The sequence below is a fragment of the Opisthocomus hoazin genome, chromosome 12, assembly GCF_030867145.1.
Source record: "Opisthocomus hoazin isolate bOpiHoa1 chromosome 12, bOpiHoa1.hap1, whole genome shotgun sequence".
Lineage (NCBI taxonomy): Eukaryota > Metazoa > Chordata > Aves > Opisthocomiformes > Opisthocomidae > Opisthocomus > Opisthocomus hoazin.
In genome coordinates, this window is record NC_134425.1 from 23,422,572 (window position 1) to 23,437,671 (window position 15,100).

General features: G+C 53.4%; 1 protein-coding gene across 1 annotated transcript; it reads right to left on the reverse strand.

Moving 5' to 3' along the window:
- Nucleotides 1–18: 18 nt before the first annotated feature.
- On the reverse strand, nucleotides 19–14,995 carry OGFOD1 (2-oxoglutarate and iron dependent oxygenase domain containing 1). Its single transcript, XM_075433784.1, has 13 exons — nucleotides 14,813–14,995; nucleotides 14,597–14,742; nucleotides 14,462–14,508; nucleotides 13,999–14,099; nucleotides 13,035–13,151; nucleotides 12,453–12,544; nucleotides 10,079–10,207; nucleotides 9,647–9,760; nucleotides 8,956–9,035; nucleotides 8,534–8,829; nucleotides 7,111–7,233; nucleotides 6,205–6,263; nucleotides 19–5,737 (listed from the first exon to the last, which is right to left on the reverse strand). Exons 1-13 carry the CDS (start codon nucleotides 14,964–14,966, stop codon nucleotides 5,576–5,578), a joined length of 1,620 nt encoding a protein of 539 aa, XP_075289899.1. The 5' UTR covers nucleotides 14,967–14,995; the 3' UTR covers nucleotides 19–5,575.
- Between the last annotated feature and the right edge of the window lie 105 nt (nucleotides 14,996–15,100).

Genomic DNA, 15,100 nt, shown 5'->3' on the forward strand with positions numbered 1-15,100 from the left:
TGGGGAGATGCGTATGGTTAAGTGTTTCTTTGTTGGGGGGCAAAAAAAACCAAACCACTTTTCTGATTTTGCTGTGTAGTCTCTGTGCACACTAAGCACTGAAACCCTGTGTCGGAGAACCCCGGGTGTCGTTGCAGGGATGTGCTGCTTTCTAGGTAAACTAGTTTAGTTTCAGTGCACCAGAAGCACCACAGGGATAACATCTCCTTGCTGGCTTCTAAGCCAGAAGATCTTTGAACGCCATCCAGTTCCACGATCCATGCGGGTAGGAAGCGGTCTGTTTCGTATCCAGCGCTCCCCACACCTAGACTGCAGGAAGTTTTGCTTCCAGCTACTGGTTTCGTGCTGCTGCTGGAAAAAACTGCAGATGCTGAGGTGGGCAAGGGTGCATTTCACAAGCAACAAAACCAAACTACACACCCAAGCTGGTGCGTACTTGTGAAGAGCTGGCAGTACTTAATGGGATCAAAAGAAGACCGTATTGAAAAGTCTCTTGGCTCCTGGCTCAAACCTGTTTATTAATTGTGGGATCTCTTAAAATATTACAGTAAGGCTGTATCTTGGATCTAAAGCTATTTTAGAACCTTTGCCAAAGCAAACTTCTTCTAGAAGCTAAAAATACCCTGCATAGGATGGAGGTTGGGCCCCAGCACCCCCACCTCCTGCTCCATTCATCGCATCTACCGCTGTACGGACCGGCGCTCGCGAAGCGGGCGGGGAGGAGGGACCCACCTCCGGGAAGCGAAGCTCTTGGGTAGCTTCTCAGGGCTGTCGGGAACATTCATGCCCTGTGACTGCTCTGTCTCTTGCCACTGCTGAATTAAAGCCAGCAGCGCGCTGTTCGTTACAGAGCAACTGGTGAGCACGCAAGCAGTTGAACGGATAATGTAATTCTTGCAATGTGCTTTAATCCCCCAAACGGTCCCTTGCTGCTGCTTCAGCCCCTTCAATCGGGAGAACCGTGCTGCCAGAAGCACCCATCTCTGTCGCTTCAAATCTGCAGCAGGAGCTCATCTGAATCCTTTGAAGAACCTGGTTGTTAGTCAAATCCAGCTCCTTGGTAAAAAGGGTGGTGAGCCACCCAAGCTGTTCTAAGCAAGCGAGCTTTGACTCGATTATGAAGAAGACTTGATTATGGAACAGTCTCCTGGCACAAGTGCTGGGCTTTCTGCCACCTGCTGTACCTGTTCCCACTGTTTCAACCGCTGCTTTTGTTCTTTAGGCTCAAAATCCTAATCACAGAATCACAGAATGGCAGGCGTTGGAAGGGACCACTGTGGGTCATCTAGTCCAACCCCCGCTTGCTTGCTTGATGTAGTCCCTTCAGTGATAAGAGAGCGGCTCTGATCAGCAGGCAGCTTTCCCGTCAGCCTGATGTTAAGGCTTACGCACCAGGCGCTTCCAGTCCCAACTCTGTTTTGCTCTTGGCAGTGAGGTCAGCCCTTCAGTCACAGTCCAGACCTCTGGTAAGGCTCATTTCCCCCGGCTAGGTTTCTGACAACAAATTTGTCGTTTATTAGCCTGTAGAAACAACTTCTGTCTTTGCCAAATGTAAAATCCAGGTCCCGTAAGCTGAAGCAGTAGCAGCTTTGCAGTTGCCTGTTGAAATAAAGCCGCCCATGGCTGGCGCGCAGCAGCCAGCTGACGCAAGCTGGACCCGCACCCGGAGATCAGCGGCAAACGGTCCCCACTGGTACGATTTGGCTCGGGACTAACGCCTCATGATCCTGTTCTCAGGTACGGGAGGGCAACTCGTCACAGCAGGTTAAGCCGCTGGTCAAGTACAGAGTAAACTCTGAGGCCACACCAGCAGAGCTGTGTGTTGCTACAAATTCATGGGCAAGGCTGCTTGGGTGGCACCGCACCGTGGTACGCATGCTGGGGAGTGGGTCTAGACCACGGTCCTGCCCCGCTGGGGCACTTCAGCACTGGCCTGAAGCTTCAGCTGGGGCTGGAGCCTTCCTCGTACGGCCCCCTCGCTGCCTGGGAGATGGCCTGCGGAAACGCCGTGCTGGATCAGCGCCTGCGGAACGGGGATCTACGTAGCAGTGATTTTCAAGGTCCTCATTCAAGTTCCAGTTTGGAGTTTAAAAAAAACGCAAACAGTTGGAAGTGACATTTGACAAAAGTTTGTCTGGTTTTAGCCCCTGTTTCTCCAAGTCCCTGGATCGTGGCTCATCTTCATTAATACTAATTTGCCGAGTACCCGATGGCAGAACTTCGCTGTTTATGAATGCCAGAACCATTCTTTCAGTCTGGTCTACAGCTAACTGATGTTACTCCATATTGGATGGGTCCTGTTTTCAGCCCCTTGTCAAACCAATAACCACCAAATCCTGAAGCGCTTGTTGTGAAGCATTTGCATAACGTCAGTAACTGAAAGCTGCTGGTACCTGGCATCGCATGCCAGGCCTTGGAGGTGCAGTCAGCTGGTGGGAGACGGGTGTCCTCGTACGGCCGAGCCGATCGACGTCTGCACGAGGCCGTCTGGCTGGGTATGAAGTGTCTGTTCTCTGTTGCTCACACTCCATAACTGCTCACGTTCTGTTCTCGATCCTGTTTTTCTATAATGTCCTGCTTGCTTAGTTTGGTGGGTATGTATGTATTTCATATTCATACTCCTTTCCATAATGATCAGAGTAAGCAAGAGTAAGCATGGCAAGCAGCTACACCTAATTGTCGGTACAGATTTGTATCCAGCAAGAGCACCTACGGCGAGGGCTGCCGTTATGGGGGCAGTCTGCAGGAAGACCCTTCTCCCCAAGCAGCTCGCGGCCTTTGGAACTTTGTGGAGCAGAGCCCTTCCCCTGCACCTGCAGCGCCAGCCTTTGGCTTTTGGGGTGGCACAGGGAGGCTGGGAGAGCAGAGACGTGTCGATTTTTAAATCTTTGAATGCTAACTGCAAATTTGGCTTCTGAAATTGCTTCATCTTAGTCACTGGAGGCAGAAGGGTGGTTCTGCGTGTGAGCGGATGGGTTCAAGCTCGCTCAAGTAGAGGCTGGTATGCCCTCTAGTGTATTATTTATTATTAAAGAGCAGCAAGCTTCAGCGCGCCCAGCTTCTTCCCAGTCTTCTGGGAGGCTGTTCCAACATCTACCAAGCACACTCTTGGGTTGGCAATGCAGTAGAATAAGTAACTTTTTGTTAATTAATTTACTCCCTACCTTTGCCCAGCTGACTATGTTGTGAATAGCCGTGGTGTCCCTCACCTTTGTTCGAAACAAACCAAACAGTTTTGTCTCTGAAAGCTCCAGTACTTGTCTCTTTCTACTGGATCAGCTCAGCGTAAGAAGTTCCTTCTCCCCAAGAACAGCTGCTGCTCACAAAGGCAGCGGAGTGCCTCAGGCACCAATGGTTCACAAAGAAGGCAGTCCTGTCCTTGCTTCAGAATTTGTTTGTAGCTCCATTCCCTTGTCTTTTTAAATAGCATAGAAGTAGCAAAGACTAAAACCAAGCAAGAAGGTCTCGGCAGTGCACGGAGCAGCCCGCTTAGGGAGATGAGTCAGAGTGCAAACAAGACAGTGTAGAGCTCGCGCTCGGAGCAGCTGCCTCCCAGCTGTCCTCCCTGCCCAGCAGTGCAGGAGGGAAGAGCCAGAGCTGAGCAAGTGCTCTTGGTCCAGGACTGAATTGGCACTGACACTACGCAGTCCGGCACCTCCCTCCCCGAGCGGCTTGTTCTCTGCTTGCTCTGGCGTCGGCGAGGCCTGAGACACCAGTCACTTCAGCAGCAACGGCGGCGGCCTCGTGCTTCAGTGGTTGCTTTCTCAAACGTTATGTGCTGGGATCACAGCTGAAGGTCGCTGCTCCTGAAGTCGCGCCTGAAGGATGTCCTGCTGCGCTGAAGAGTGCTGAGCGCTCCTGCGCCAGCACAGCTCGCCTTGCTGTCAGCTTGCTGCCGCTCTGCTGCGGCCTTGCACCGCTGCGGTGGCCTTCAGCAGCAGGCTCTAACCCAGAGCTCCCCTCTCCTACCCGGAGCGCGGCAGGAGGGACGATGTGCACCGGCTCTCCCGAGCTCACGGCAAGCCCACAGCCTGCACTGTCTGGCACGGATCAGCTGAAAGTACACCCCTGTCTGTTCGTTGCCCCAAAACCAAGTTCGAGGCGAGTGGGTGCAGGCAGGGCACAGCCTCCAGCCGGGTGTTCTGCGGTCTGGCTGCTGGCTGCAGCGCCCGGCACGGCTCCGCGCCAGCCCCTGCCTGTGTGCCAGGCGCCTCAGTCTGTCACCATCCTGCTTGCCGTGAGCAGTGCTGACTGAAGTTCCGCACCGAGACCACGGCCTTTCGTGGGCAGGAGCTGGATACGGCTGGATAAGGCTGTGAGAGGACCTTAGAAATGACTACAAATATCTGCAGGGTGGGTGTCAGGAGGATGGGGCCAGACTCTTTCCAGTGGTGCCCAGCGACAGGACAAGGGGCAATGGGCACAAACTGAAGCAGAGGAAGTTCCAGCTGAACATGAGGAAGAACTTCTTCCCTCTGAGGGTGACGGAGCCCTGGCCCAGGCTGCCCAGGGAGGCTGTGGAGTCTCCTTCTCTGGAGATATTCAAGCACCACCTGGACGCGGTGCTGTGCAGCCTGCTCTGGGTGACCCTGCTTTGGCAGGGGGTTGGGCTGGGTGACACACAGAGGGCCCTGCCAACCCCGACCATTCTGTGATTCTGTGATACCTGCTCCCTGGGAAGACCCGAGCTGATCTCCGCTGACGGAAACCACGCTGGAGCCGAGGACAAACGAACACGACGTGAGGCCACCGTGCTGGAGACCCTCCTGTGGATGCCGAGGCAGGGAGAGGCAAGTTGCTGCCTTCCCGCTGCCAGCCCACCGCCCCACTCCGCGGCTGGAGCACAGAGCTGCCTGCAGACCCACGCCGGCAGAGGACCCAGGAGCAGGTCTCTTTAGCTTGTAAATCCAGGGAGAAAGGGCTGCACGTGGGCCTGTCTGTGCAGCATTTAGCGCAATGAAGTCCCGCTCCTTGTTGCAGGGCCGAGTCCTTGCCAATGCCAGCAGCTTCGTAGCCTCGCCGTCTTCGTTCCCAGCTCCCCAGAGCTGCGCAGCTGGGAAAACCCCGTTTCCCCTGGCAGCTCCTTCTGCCTCTACAAACAGTGAGCACAGTTAAGCCCCAGAAAACATCTTGGGTGTTTTGTAACAAAACTTGCCCAACCAGAGTTTGAACTGACCCTTTTTTTGTTTTGTTTTGTTTTTAAACAAAACCAGTGCTCAGCCTGGGGAAATGCACGGTTGTAAGGTGAGAGACGCAGCCCACGGTGCTGTTTCCAGCAGAGAACAGCGGGAAAGCTGACGGAGCAGCTGTCGGTTGTGTGACAACGACCCCCCCCCGCAGCAGTAAAAGCAGAAGAGAGCGCGTGTTACAGTGGACATGGGAGAGGACTGGATTTCCCTCTGTGCAGTTAAAGCAGCCCCCGGACCCCACCTGGCAGCAGCTCGTACACTGCGATGACGCTGGCATCAGCAGAGTTTGTCTGGGCTGAGAGGGGCCGAGCCGGCCGCCTGCGTAGAGACCTGCCCGCACCCACCACTACCGCTGTCTTCTGCGACAACGGTCACGCTCCGCACCGTCACTCGTAATAGACAAAGGAAAAATCCCAAAATCCTGTTCTCTTCGGCTGCTTTTTGAGGCGTGCCAAGCTACGATGATTGATGTATTTCACAAACTTCATAGTTTCTTTGTCTCTGTAAACCAAGGCCAAGCAGTTGTCCTCTGGATTCACTGTCAGCAGCTGGAAGGAAGGAAAGGAAGGGAGGAAATGAGTTTCACAAAAATGGCTTTGATGTCATTCCTAGGAAGAAACAAACCAACCCGTTTCAAAAGCTAGTCAGAACAAAGGTCTGGTGTTAGAGACCGAACTAAGTTGCTGCTTTCCTTTTCCCGCCCCTCAGCCTGAAGCCTTTATTAGACAGCAAGGCATCGTGGACAGCGCTTCGCTGGAAAAGCACCATCTCTGCTGCAGCCCTCAGCCCCTCTGAGGCTTCCCACACGCCGCCAGCGCCTGCGTGGTCAGCGTGACGGTGACAACTCGCCTCTCGAAGCTGAGGCCGGAGCTTACGCCCACAAGCGGGAAGTCGGGTGGGAAGGCTCCAGTGCGACACCGAGCACCCTTGGGACCACGCCAGCGTTATGACGAGTGTGATTATGTCTTTCCACCCTATGCAGCTTTAATCTGCAGCTAGCCGCCGAGGCCCTTACCTCTTCATCTTCACCTTTAGCGATGTAGGAAGTAAAGCCACCATATTCTGGATCCCAGTCTTAGAAGAGGAAAGAAAAGATTCTTAGGAAGTTCCACACGGTTCAGGTTCTGTACAGCCTTCCTGGAGATGCCGTTTTTCCACCCCCCTCCCCATAGTTACTGGATACAGGGCGATCCCCACTTCACCTCCTGCCAGTCTATTTTTTTTTTCCCCAAATCAGAAACGGCTCGGAACAAAGGCACCGGATTTGCCTTTTACTACAGATGAGCTGTGTAAGGTTGCTTGGCTCTCTGCTCCTCGCTCGCAGAGCGGCTCTGCCTTAGCAGATATGCAAAAGGCCTCCAGTGTGATTCCCAGCATGTGCCAGGTGGTTTCAGCCACACACTCTGGGCTCCGCTGGCCCAAAATGCTCATGTTTAGATTTTTGTTTTCACCACTATCTAACCAGCAACCACCCTAAAATGCCTAGAGATGCCCAAAGTAACTGTGGAAACCCCTGGGCTTTGTGAATTGGAGGCGCAGAGATCATTTTGATGAGGAAAGGGGCAAATGGCAGGCTTTCAGTGGGCATTCCCAGCATGCCCAGAGCTGCTGCTGGGCAAGGAAAGGTTTGGGGGACAGGATAGGTGTGGGGGACACGGCCTTTTCCCCTGCCCCCCCGCCACCTCCTGGCTCCAGCAGGAAAGGCCACAGATGGTCCCAAGGCTGCGCTCCCAATCTTCGTGCAAGGACTGCTGAAAGCGGGGCTTATGCAGGAGCCAGGACTAGGAAAAAGTCTACAGAGCCCTTCTATGTAGCAAAAAACAGGGAAATTTTGGCTACTGGAGCACTGGTGAGAATTCAGAAGTCCTTCCTTTAGGCAAGCTGCGTAAGCAGAGTCTGATACTCCCGTTTATCCACTTACCCTCACAGCCACAGAAGAAGAGCAGGTCAAGAGCAAATTCTGTTGCTTGAGTGTCGTGGACGAGAGTATAGTGCCCGTGGGTCCAGCGCCTCAGCTCCCCTGCACACACAGGGCTGCCCGAGCCTAGAGGTGACAAACCAGCCGGGGAAAACAATAAGGTCGTACCACAGCTGACGCCTGCCAAGCTTGCCGCACGTAGGGCCAAGCCCCTGCACTGCCACGCCGCTCTGAAGCTTTCCTCGCCCGCCCCGGCAACGTGCAAAGGAAGACGAAGGAAAGCCACAGATCTCACGTTAACTTCTTCTCTAGAGGTGACTTTAAGCTACGTACTCTGAACAACGTGGAGGAGCGGGGCCAAGGTTTGCCCTTTGACAGGTCCAGGCTGTGCTGTGCTTTGGTTTACCCAGTTCTTCCTTCTTTGTTTTGTCGCCCCCGCCCTGGATTTACAGTAGAGCTCCGAACCTCAAGACCCAGCAACCCGTCTGCTCTGGAAGTACCCCGAGATTACCAGATGCTTCAGGGAAGAACGATATTGCTCTGTGCTCACTCTTCACATGCCGTCCCAGGAGGTACGTCAGAATTCGGGGAAGCCTGGGTTTTTTTTGTGTGGCTCTAGCTCAGTTTTCAATCCATGTGGCCCCAAGCTATGCCCTCCTCGTAGAGGAGTTTAAAATTACACGGCAGGAACATGGCAGACAGAAGAGGCAAATCAACAAAACAAAGCCTTTGCACCAGAAAAGAGTTCCAATGGGATTTTTGCTAAGGCTTGGGTTTTGATTACCTTTTATTCCAGCATCCACTAACCTGCCTGACTGAGTAACAGGTAGGCATTTTCAAAAATTCTACCCGTAAACTTCAAAGCCACTGTTTTAAATAAACAGCACCGATCCATGAATCCAAAATTAATCTAACCTTTTATAGCAATGATACCTCACTGCTGACAACTAAGGGGCTATTCAGGCCGGCAGCGTTCTCTGAGAGGTTAAATCCTCGTTTTAGGTATTGGTTTTCTAATTATCTTTACTTCTGATCTGTTCACTTTCTTCCTTTTGATTTGGTCTCTCTTAGGAGGATCTACTTTCTATGAAGCAGGAGTGTAACTATTGGCAAAAGATTACTGGGCAATTAAACCTCCCCCCCAACCCCTGCCTTAGCTCCTACAGCAGTCCCACCCTTAGGACTTAGGTCTGTCCAAAACAGTAGCTTCAAGTCATTGTTTTATTCCAAATTCATTTGCAATGGTCACTTATTCCGGATGGCCAGTCTGACAGGCTTCGAGTCCCACGTTTGTGCTGGTGCCTCATGCTGGCTGGAGTACATGGTGAAATCCTAGCTCCATAAAAATCACTAGGAATTCTGCTGCCACCATCCCTAATGTCAAGGTTCTGCTCAAGTCCCTTCACGCTGCTGCTGCTCCACTTACTGTTCGGCGTCTCGCTGTCTTGTGCTTCAGGGACGTCGTCGGGCTGGTCTGGCTGATGGGGATTGCTATCAGCGTGTTGCTCGGTCTCTTCCCGCTCCGGTCTGGGACTGCTGTGCCCAGCAGTGTCTGCTGCTCTTCCTTCCCCAGCATCTTCATCCTCGTCAGAGGGAGCCAGGAAATGCAGCTTTAGGCCAGTGAAATTGGACAGCAGTAAAAACAAGGCCTCCGAGCGCAAGAACTGCAGGAATTTCTTCAGGATGTCAGGGAGGCTGTCCTCCTCTGCTGTCTCATAGAGCCTGCAAGACACCAGAGGTATCAGGGGACCAACAAGGACCACGTCCATGGGGCAGCACCAACCGGGGCAGCCTCACGGCAGCTCCCGCCTGGCCTGATCGATAGGCGCAGGGGGGTGTCATTCCCACCTTTTATTGGCAGGCCCCCGGCTACTCCACTGGATGTCTTCGTTCTCCAAAGCCTCACATAGCAGTTGGTATTTGTCTTTCTAGGAGAGAAAGACAGCACAGAAACTTTAATGTTTAGCTCCCAGGTCTCCCTTGGTGTGCTAGAAGCAGCCATCCTCTGCTCTCAGATAAGGCGCTCTAATTTTTTTTCCTAACTTGCTGGAGGCTCCTAAGGACTGCTGAAATGAGGGGCATCATGTCTTTTCAATGCCAGTGACCACCAGGTACCAAATGCCACTCGGATTGTCTGCTAGGTGAGAATGCCGTTTCACTGCGATGCCCAGTAAACCTGAGGTAGATCAGCCTTGAGAAGCCAAGCCTTCCAAGTAAGGCAAAACCATCGTGCATTGTTTGTTTTGCACACAGGTCAAGTTTCCCAAGCGCTGCGAGAGGCTAAGGGACAGGGGAGGACACTCTGGTCACCACGAGGCCAGGAAGCAGAGGGGGCCCACCCACAGAATCACAGAGGGGCTGAAGTCGGAAGGGACCTCGGGAGGTCACCTGGCCCATTCCCCTTCAGGGAGTGAAACCAGAGGGTGTTTCAGTTGACAGCCATACAAGTCAGCCCACTCCCAGCCTGCACGAGACGTGGTACCTGCCAGCCCTGGGACCTCTTCTGGCAGAGCACAGCAGAGTGAACCACTGGGCTCACCTTAAGAAAATCCTTCAGGAGAATTTCTGATCGGTCCTCAAACTCCTCCTGGATTTGAGCTTGGGAGTCCATGTCCAAATAAACTGGATTGATCCACTCGTACAAGATTTCATGCTGGAAGGAAGATGGATTTGAATGCTGGATTTGCAAAAGTAAAAAGGATTCACCAGTTCTCCCTTACCTAGCTTTAACTGCACCATGAGTACCTGCTGCATTCTCTCCACTACTGTAGGTATGCAAAATGTACAGGGTCAAGAAAGACATGCAAGATACACAAGGAAGAAACCCACTACAAATTTAGGGACAAGAAACAAAAAAAGGAGAATGGGGTAAGTTAAAGACAAAAGCAACCCCAAGCATCCCACAGCAGGTTATTCCAGGGACATGAGAGAAACAGAAATGCAGACAAGCAGATGCAGGTGTGTTACTCACATCGTAGGGGATGTGTGGACTCCTGGGCAAGGGAGCTTCCACATGGCGTGCAGGCCTGACCATGGACGGGCCGTGAAACCAGCCGCTCACCGACAGGCGGCACTTCTCCTCAGACAGAACCTCTGACACCTGGAACAACATTGAGCAGCATGCTGCTGTTCAGACTACAAAGCATTTAAGGACTGGCTGTTCCAGGCACCACACGCACTCATCGTGGGGGATGGACCTGACTCCAGCAAGCCTGCTGCATGCACAGGAAAGTCGGACGAGGGCTAGACCAGGCCGGATTATCCTTGGCTCACAGAGAGGGGCTAAAGCAAACTTTGACGCTCAAGTCCATTGTAGGTTTCCAGAATCGCAGTTCAACCTTTTACTCTGAGCTCCCAGCAGAATCCCCTCCCCCTCTCTGAGAGCTTTGAGTCACTCTGTTATGAAAAGTAATTGTAGTTTATTTTTCTACCATTTATTCTGTTGAAGAACCAGCTACCGCAGGCTGCAAAAGTTAGCAGTCACAGCTTAATCTGGAAACTCAGAAAACACTGAGCATCCTTGTGTTACAGCAGACCATACTGGTTGACTTTTTTGTCTTTTGCTTTTTAAAACGTGCCGCCACACAAGCCATCATGAAGGGCATTTGCCCGGTACCTTTGGCTCTGTCTGTCTGTTGGACTCAGAGCAGCCCCTCTACCCTGGCATTTAAACTGGTCTGTGGAAACCCTTGGTTTTCGCACAGTGATGGCCACTGTTAAATCTTGATTTCATCAAACTGTGCAGAGGTCAGCTGAACAATTTGACATTCTACGGGACTGTACTGTAACAGTAGTGTGAAGAGAGAGCCATTCCCTTATGACTGGTTGCAAGCCACGAACTGTTGTGAATTTTTGAACAGCACTTAAAGACTTTGCACTGGGGTTTTTTGTTGTGTTTTGTTTTTTTAGAACAGTCTGATGGAACAGGAGGAAGAAACATAGTTCGTGCCAAAAAGGTTCTTCGCTCTTGCTCATTGTTACAGAGCTGTAGCGGCCCTTTCCTTGCATGCCTTAGAGGTGTTCTAGGTTATCTGGAACGCCTGCCCAATCCTAAATCACTTGGGAAATGGAAACCAGAATACCAGGCATTAGCAGCTCATGGACCCACTCTGCTCAGCACTCACAGCTTTATTTGTTATCTCCTGAAGAAGCGCCCACCATGAAGCCCAGAATCTGAAGATGTGTTAGGAAGTACTGACTAAATGCTCTTTGCCCAATGTCTGAGAAGGCTTTAAGGCTGCTGGGCTGTGCTGTGAAGGCTTCGCGTCAGCCCGGCCCTTACACAGCCCTCTGACGGTAACTCACAGGCTCTACGCCTCACGGAGGAAAGGCGAAGGAAATGACTTAGTGCTTCAGCAAATACTCTGGGCACAACCCGTGAGCTCCAGATCTGAGAGGCTTTGATTCACAGCACTCCCAGTTAAGCTTAAGGCTTATTTTAAAAATAAGTCTATTACTTAAGCTGAGTTTCTAGCCCATGTTAACAGTACCAGAGACGGTGCACAGGGCTCTGAGTAGTGCTAATGCGTGGGATTAAGTTTAGGTGGGCAGGAGGCAGTCACAAGGCCAAGTGGAACATGGTTTTTATGACAAGATTAAATCACTACCTGAAAACACTCAGGGCAGTGACCAGACAGATGTTTCTGTTAAATAATTAATTGTAAGACATAAGTAACAGAAAAGTAAACCCCTAAGCTGTCTAGGTGAGGACACGCCTCAGCTACATCACTGACCTTCTTCCTCTCTAACCCTCTGCTCTTCGGCCCTGTGGCATTCTCAGGTACACAGGACTTTCAGATTCCAGCCAGGCGTCTGTACCACACAGTTCCAGAGATTATTCACCCTGTTTCCAGCCAGCTTCCCGATAAGCACCGCGAAGCGCTGCTTAACCGTATCAGCTTTTCTAGCATAGGGCACCGCACTGTGTCTGCGTCACAGCCGCATCTGCACAGCGCCCTGTTGGCAAGGCGATGTGCTGAGGAGCTCTTCTAGAGCAAAGCCATGGCATCGGCATGAAAAATACAGCTAGTTTAAAACAAGCAAACAAACAAAAATCTCTCTCGCTGCTGCAGCCAAATCCACAGCAGTGACTTACTGGGACAGCAACACAAAATGGAAATTTTTCTTCCCCCAGGATGGTGAAGCTAGACTGACAGTTTGAAGTTGGATTTGTCAGTTCTTGTCCTCCTTAAAGTCTTGTCTTTAACACACAGCACTTAGCACGGTGCCCACTCTACCCACACTGCTCCCTTCCCCTTCTCCCTCCCCACCAGGACTGTAATAACTCACAGAATGAACAACCACAACAATGAGAACCAGAAAATGAACAAAAGGCAGCTCCTTGCCTGGTGGAAGGAGACTGGAGACACTTCAAAGAAAACCAGCGTGTTCCACGAAGGCAATAACGACTTGACGATTTGCTGTGGCTGAAAGTGTTCTGAGGAGGAAGAAAACATACTCTGGTTAAGACACGAACTGGAACTTGCTAGAAACTGCCATGGCTCTCTGACTTCAATACACTGTGACTGCGAGACACCTGGGCGTAAGGGATGGAGCTCAGAGCAAGGGCTTGATGAGGAACCAGGGGACTTCTGTGGCCGGAAAGGGAAGTTATCCCTGTCACTTTGGAGCTGCACAGTTCCTGGCATTGCTTCCATCCTGCCTCCAGGGAAAAAAGTGTGTGTGGGGGCAGAAGATTCCCCTCTTCTTTAACTTCTCCTTTTTCTCTACTGTTACCCATTAGCATTGTCTGCAAAGACTGACTGCTACAGCCCACCTCTAAGGTACAAACTTCACCTAGACATCGGCTTCTCTGGACTGAGGAGAAACTCTATATCTTCTGTGTATTGGCTGAGGAGAGAGCTGCTGCCAGGGGTGCGTAAGTGTCACCTCTTCCAGCCACCTTGGGCTGAGCTCCAAGCTCTTACCATCTGTGCTATACAGGTCCAGTGTTCCCCCGTCGCTTTTCTCCCAGGCTGGCATGAGGTACAGGATGAAAGCGATTCTCCGACCTTCCAGCTCATCGTCGTGGCACAGCAAGACATCTGCAATTACACACGTTTTGCTGCAGCAGTGCCTTTCCAGCAGGCGCATGATTCATTCCAGTAGCTGCTTCCCAGCTTTGTCCTCGCAAGAACACAACAAGAAAAAACATGCCCTTTCCAAGAACTGCACTTTCGCTCATCAGCACCACCAGCCCAAGATCTGCAAGATTCACTCCTGTGAGACTGCACTGCAACGTGCAGACGAGCCCACCCTGAAGGTACGGGCGGTTACAGCTCGTCACCCACCCCTCCACGGCTGTTACTGGGCACAGCGGACCGAGATTCCCGACTTCAATAACAGTTCAAGCTCTTTGAAATACACAGCTGCCGTCTGAGTAGGTTTGTTGCTGGAATGGGGCCAGAGGGAGAAAAGCTGGACCAACAATTCCTTGCGCAAAAGACTTTTAAAAAGTAGTGCTAACAGTAAAAAATTTTCCCCTTCCTACAGTGATTTTTCATGACTAAAAGGGCAGGCGCAGCTGTACCCCGGACTCACAAAGGCGATGTTTTAGCGTCAGACTTCACAAACTCAGTGGCGGCATGTGGAAGCTGAACATGTCGCCCTTCTGTGTAGAAGCGGGCACGCACACACAAGCTGAACAGCTCCGGAAAGGTGGGGGATTGCCACAGCGCTGGGCCCAGTTAAAGCCATCGGCAACGGGACTACAGCAACCGTTTTTCCACAACTGGGCCTTCATTTTCTGAGACTCTAGTTTGCTGCCAATAGCTCTTAGGACCCTCTGGAACCAGAAAGGGCTTGGGGTGGGTTACATGAGGAGGTATACGAGACATAGCGTTTCCTATACACCCACAGAAACTCTGGGGAAAGGTTCACTTACGGACTGACCTGTATATTCATATTTAGCACAGAAGATGTCAATAGTTGGCTCCAGCTCGATCTGGGTCACGGCAGAAAGCCACGCTCGGAATTCTTCACATAGAGCACTCCTGAGAAGCCAAGCACAAGGTAAGCATCCTCCCGCGTTACCAGGCAGATCACCACAGCCTCAGCTGATCTACCATCGCCCTCCGGACCGTCTGAGCAGCCACCGGTGACAGCGTTCTGCTGCAGAGCCACACGGCCCAGGAGCAACCAGCGGAGCAGCCCGGGAGGGACAGAGGGACTTGGGCCGACCCAGACCGCGCTGCTCGGAGGAAAACCGGCCACGGACCGCGGGGCCAGGCGGGTTCAGCTCCCCGGGGCCGGCTCCCGGCCCGGGCACCGCGGCAGACGGCGGCCGAGCCCCCGAGGGAGCCAGCCAGGGCCCCTCCCCAAGCCCGGCGCTTGTCACAGAATCACAGGATTTTACCTCAGGGCGGCGACGCGGAGCTCCGGCCTTCCCCCCAGCTCCTCGGACTGCGGCAGCCCATGGAAGAGAAGAAGGGACGGGGGGTCAGGGCGGCGGGAGGCGGCCCGACGCGGCCCGGCCCGGCCCGGGGCCCACCTGCCGCAGCGAGAAGAGGTCGTTCCGCCGGCCTCGAAACCCGAGGCCGAGCAGCTCGTCGCGCAGAGCCTCCGCGAAGGCCGGGCCCGCCAGGAAGCCGGGGATGACGCCGTGCCGGAACGGGGCCGGCTCCACCGCCGTCGCCTCTGCAAGGGAAACGGCGGCGGTGAGGGGCGGCGGGGGCCGGGCCGGGGCGGGGGGGGTGTCGGGCCGTACCGTGGCGGAGCGGCTCCCCGCCACGCCAGGCCGCCGCCGCGCGCTCCCTCAGCGCCGCGTCCCCGAGGGCGGCGCAGAGCTCGGCGCACGCCTCCCGCTTCCCGCGCTTCTTCCCCGGAGGCGGCGGTGCGGCCCCGCGCCGCTTGGCGCCCATGGCGCTGCCCTCCGCCACCCTCACCGGACTACAGCTCCCGGCGGGCCCCGCGCCGCCCGCCGGGCCAATCGCATCCCGCGGGAGGGGCGGAGCCGCGCGCCTCTGGCCAATGAAAGAGGTGGAAGGGCGGAGCG

Excerpts from the sequence above, each read along its gene's own strand:
- OGFOD1 (XM_075433784.1), bottom strand. The coding sequence starts at position 14,966 with ATGGGCGCCAAGCGGCGCGGGGCCGCACCGCCGCCTCCGGGGAAGAAG. Across the intron at positions 9,761-10,078 it reads GTCCACACATCCCCTACGAT|CATGAAATCTTGTACGAGTG; the intron begins GTGAGTAACACA and ends TCTTCCTTCCAG. Across the intron at positions 9,036-9,646 it reads TCCTGAAGGATTTTCTTAAG|AAAGACAAATACCAACTGCT; the intron begins GTGAGCCCAGTG and ends TTTCTCTCCTAG.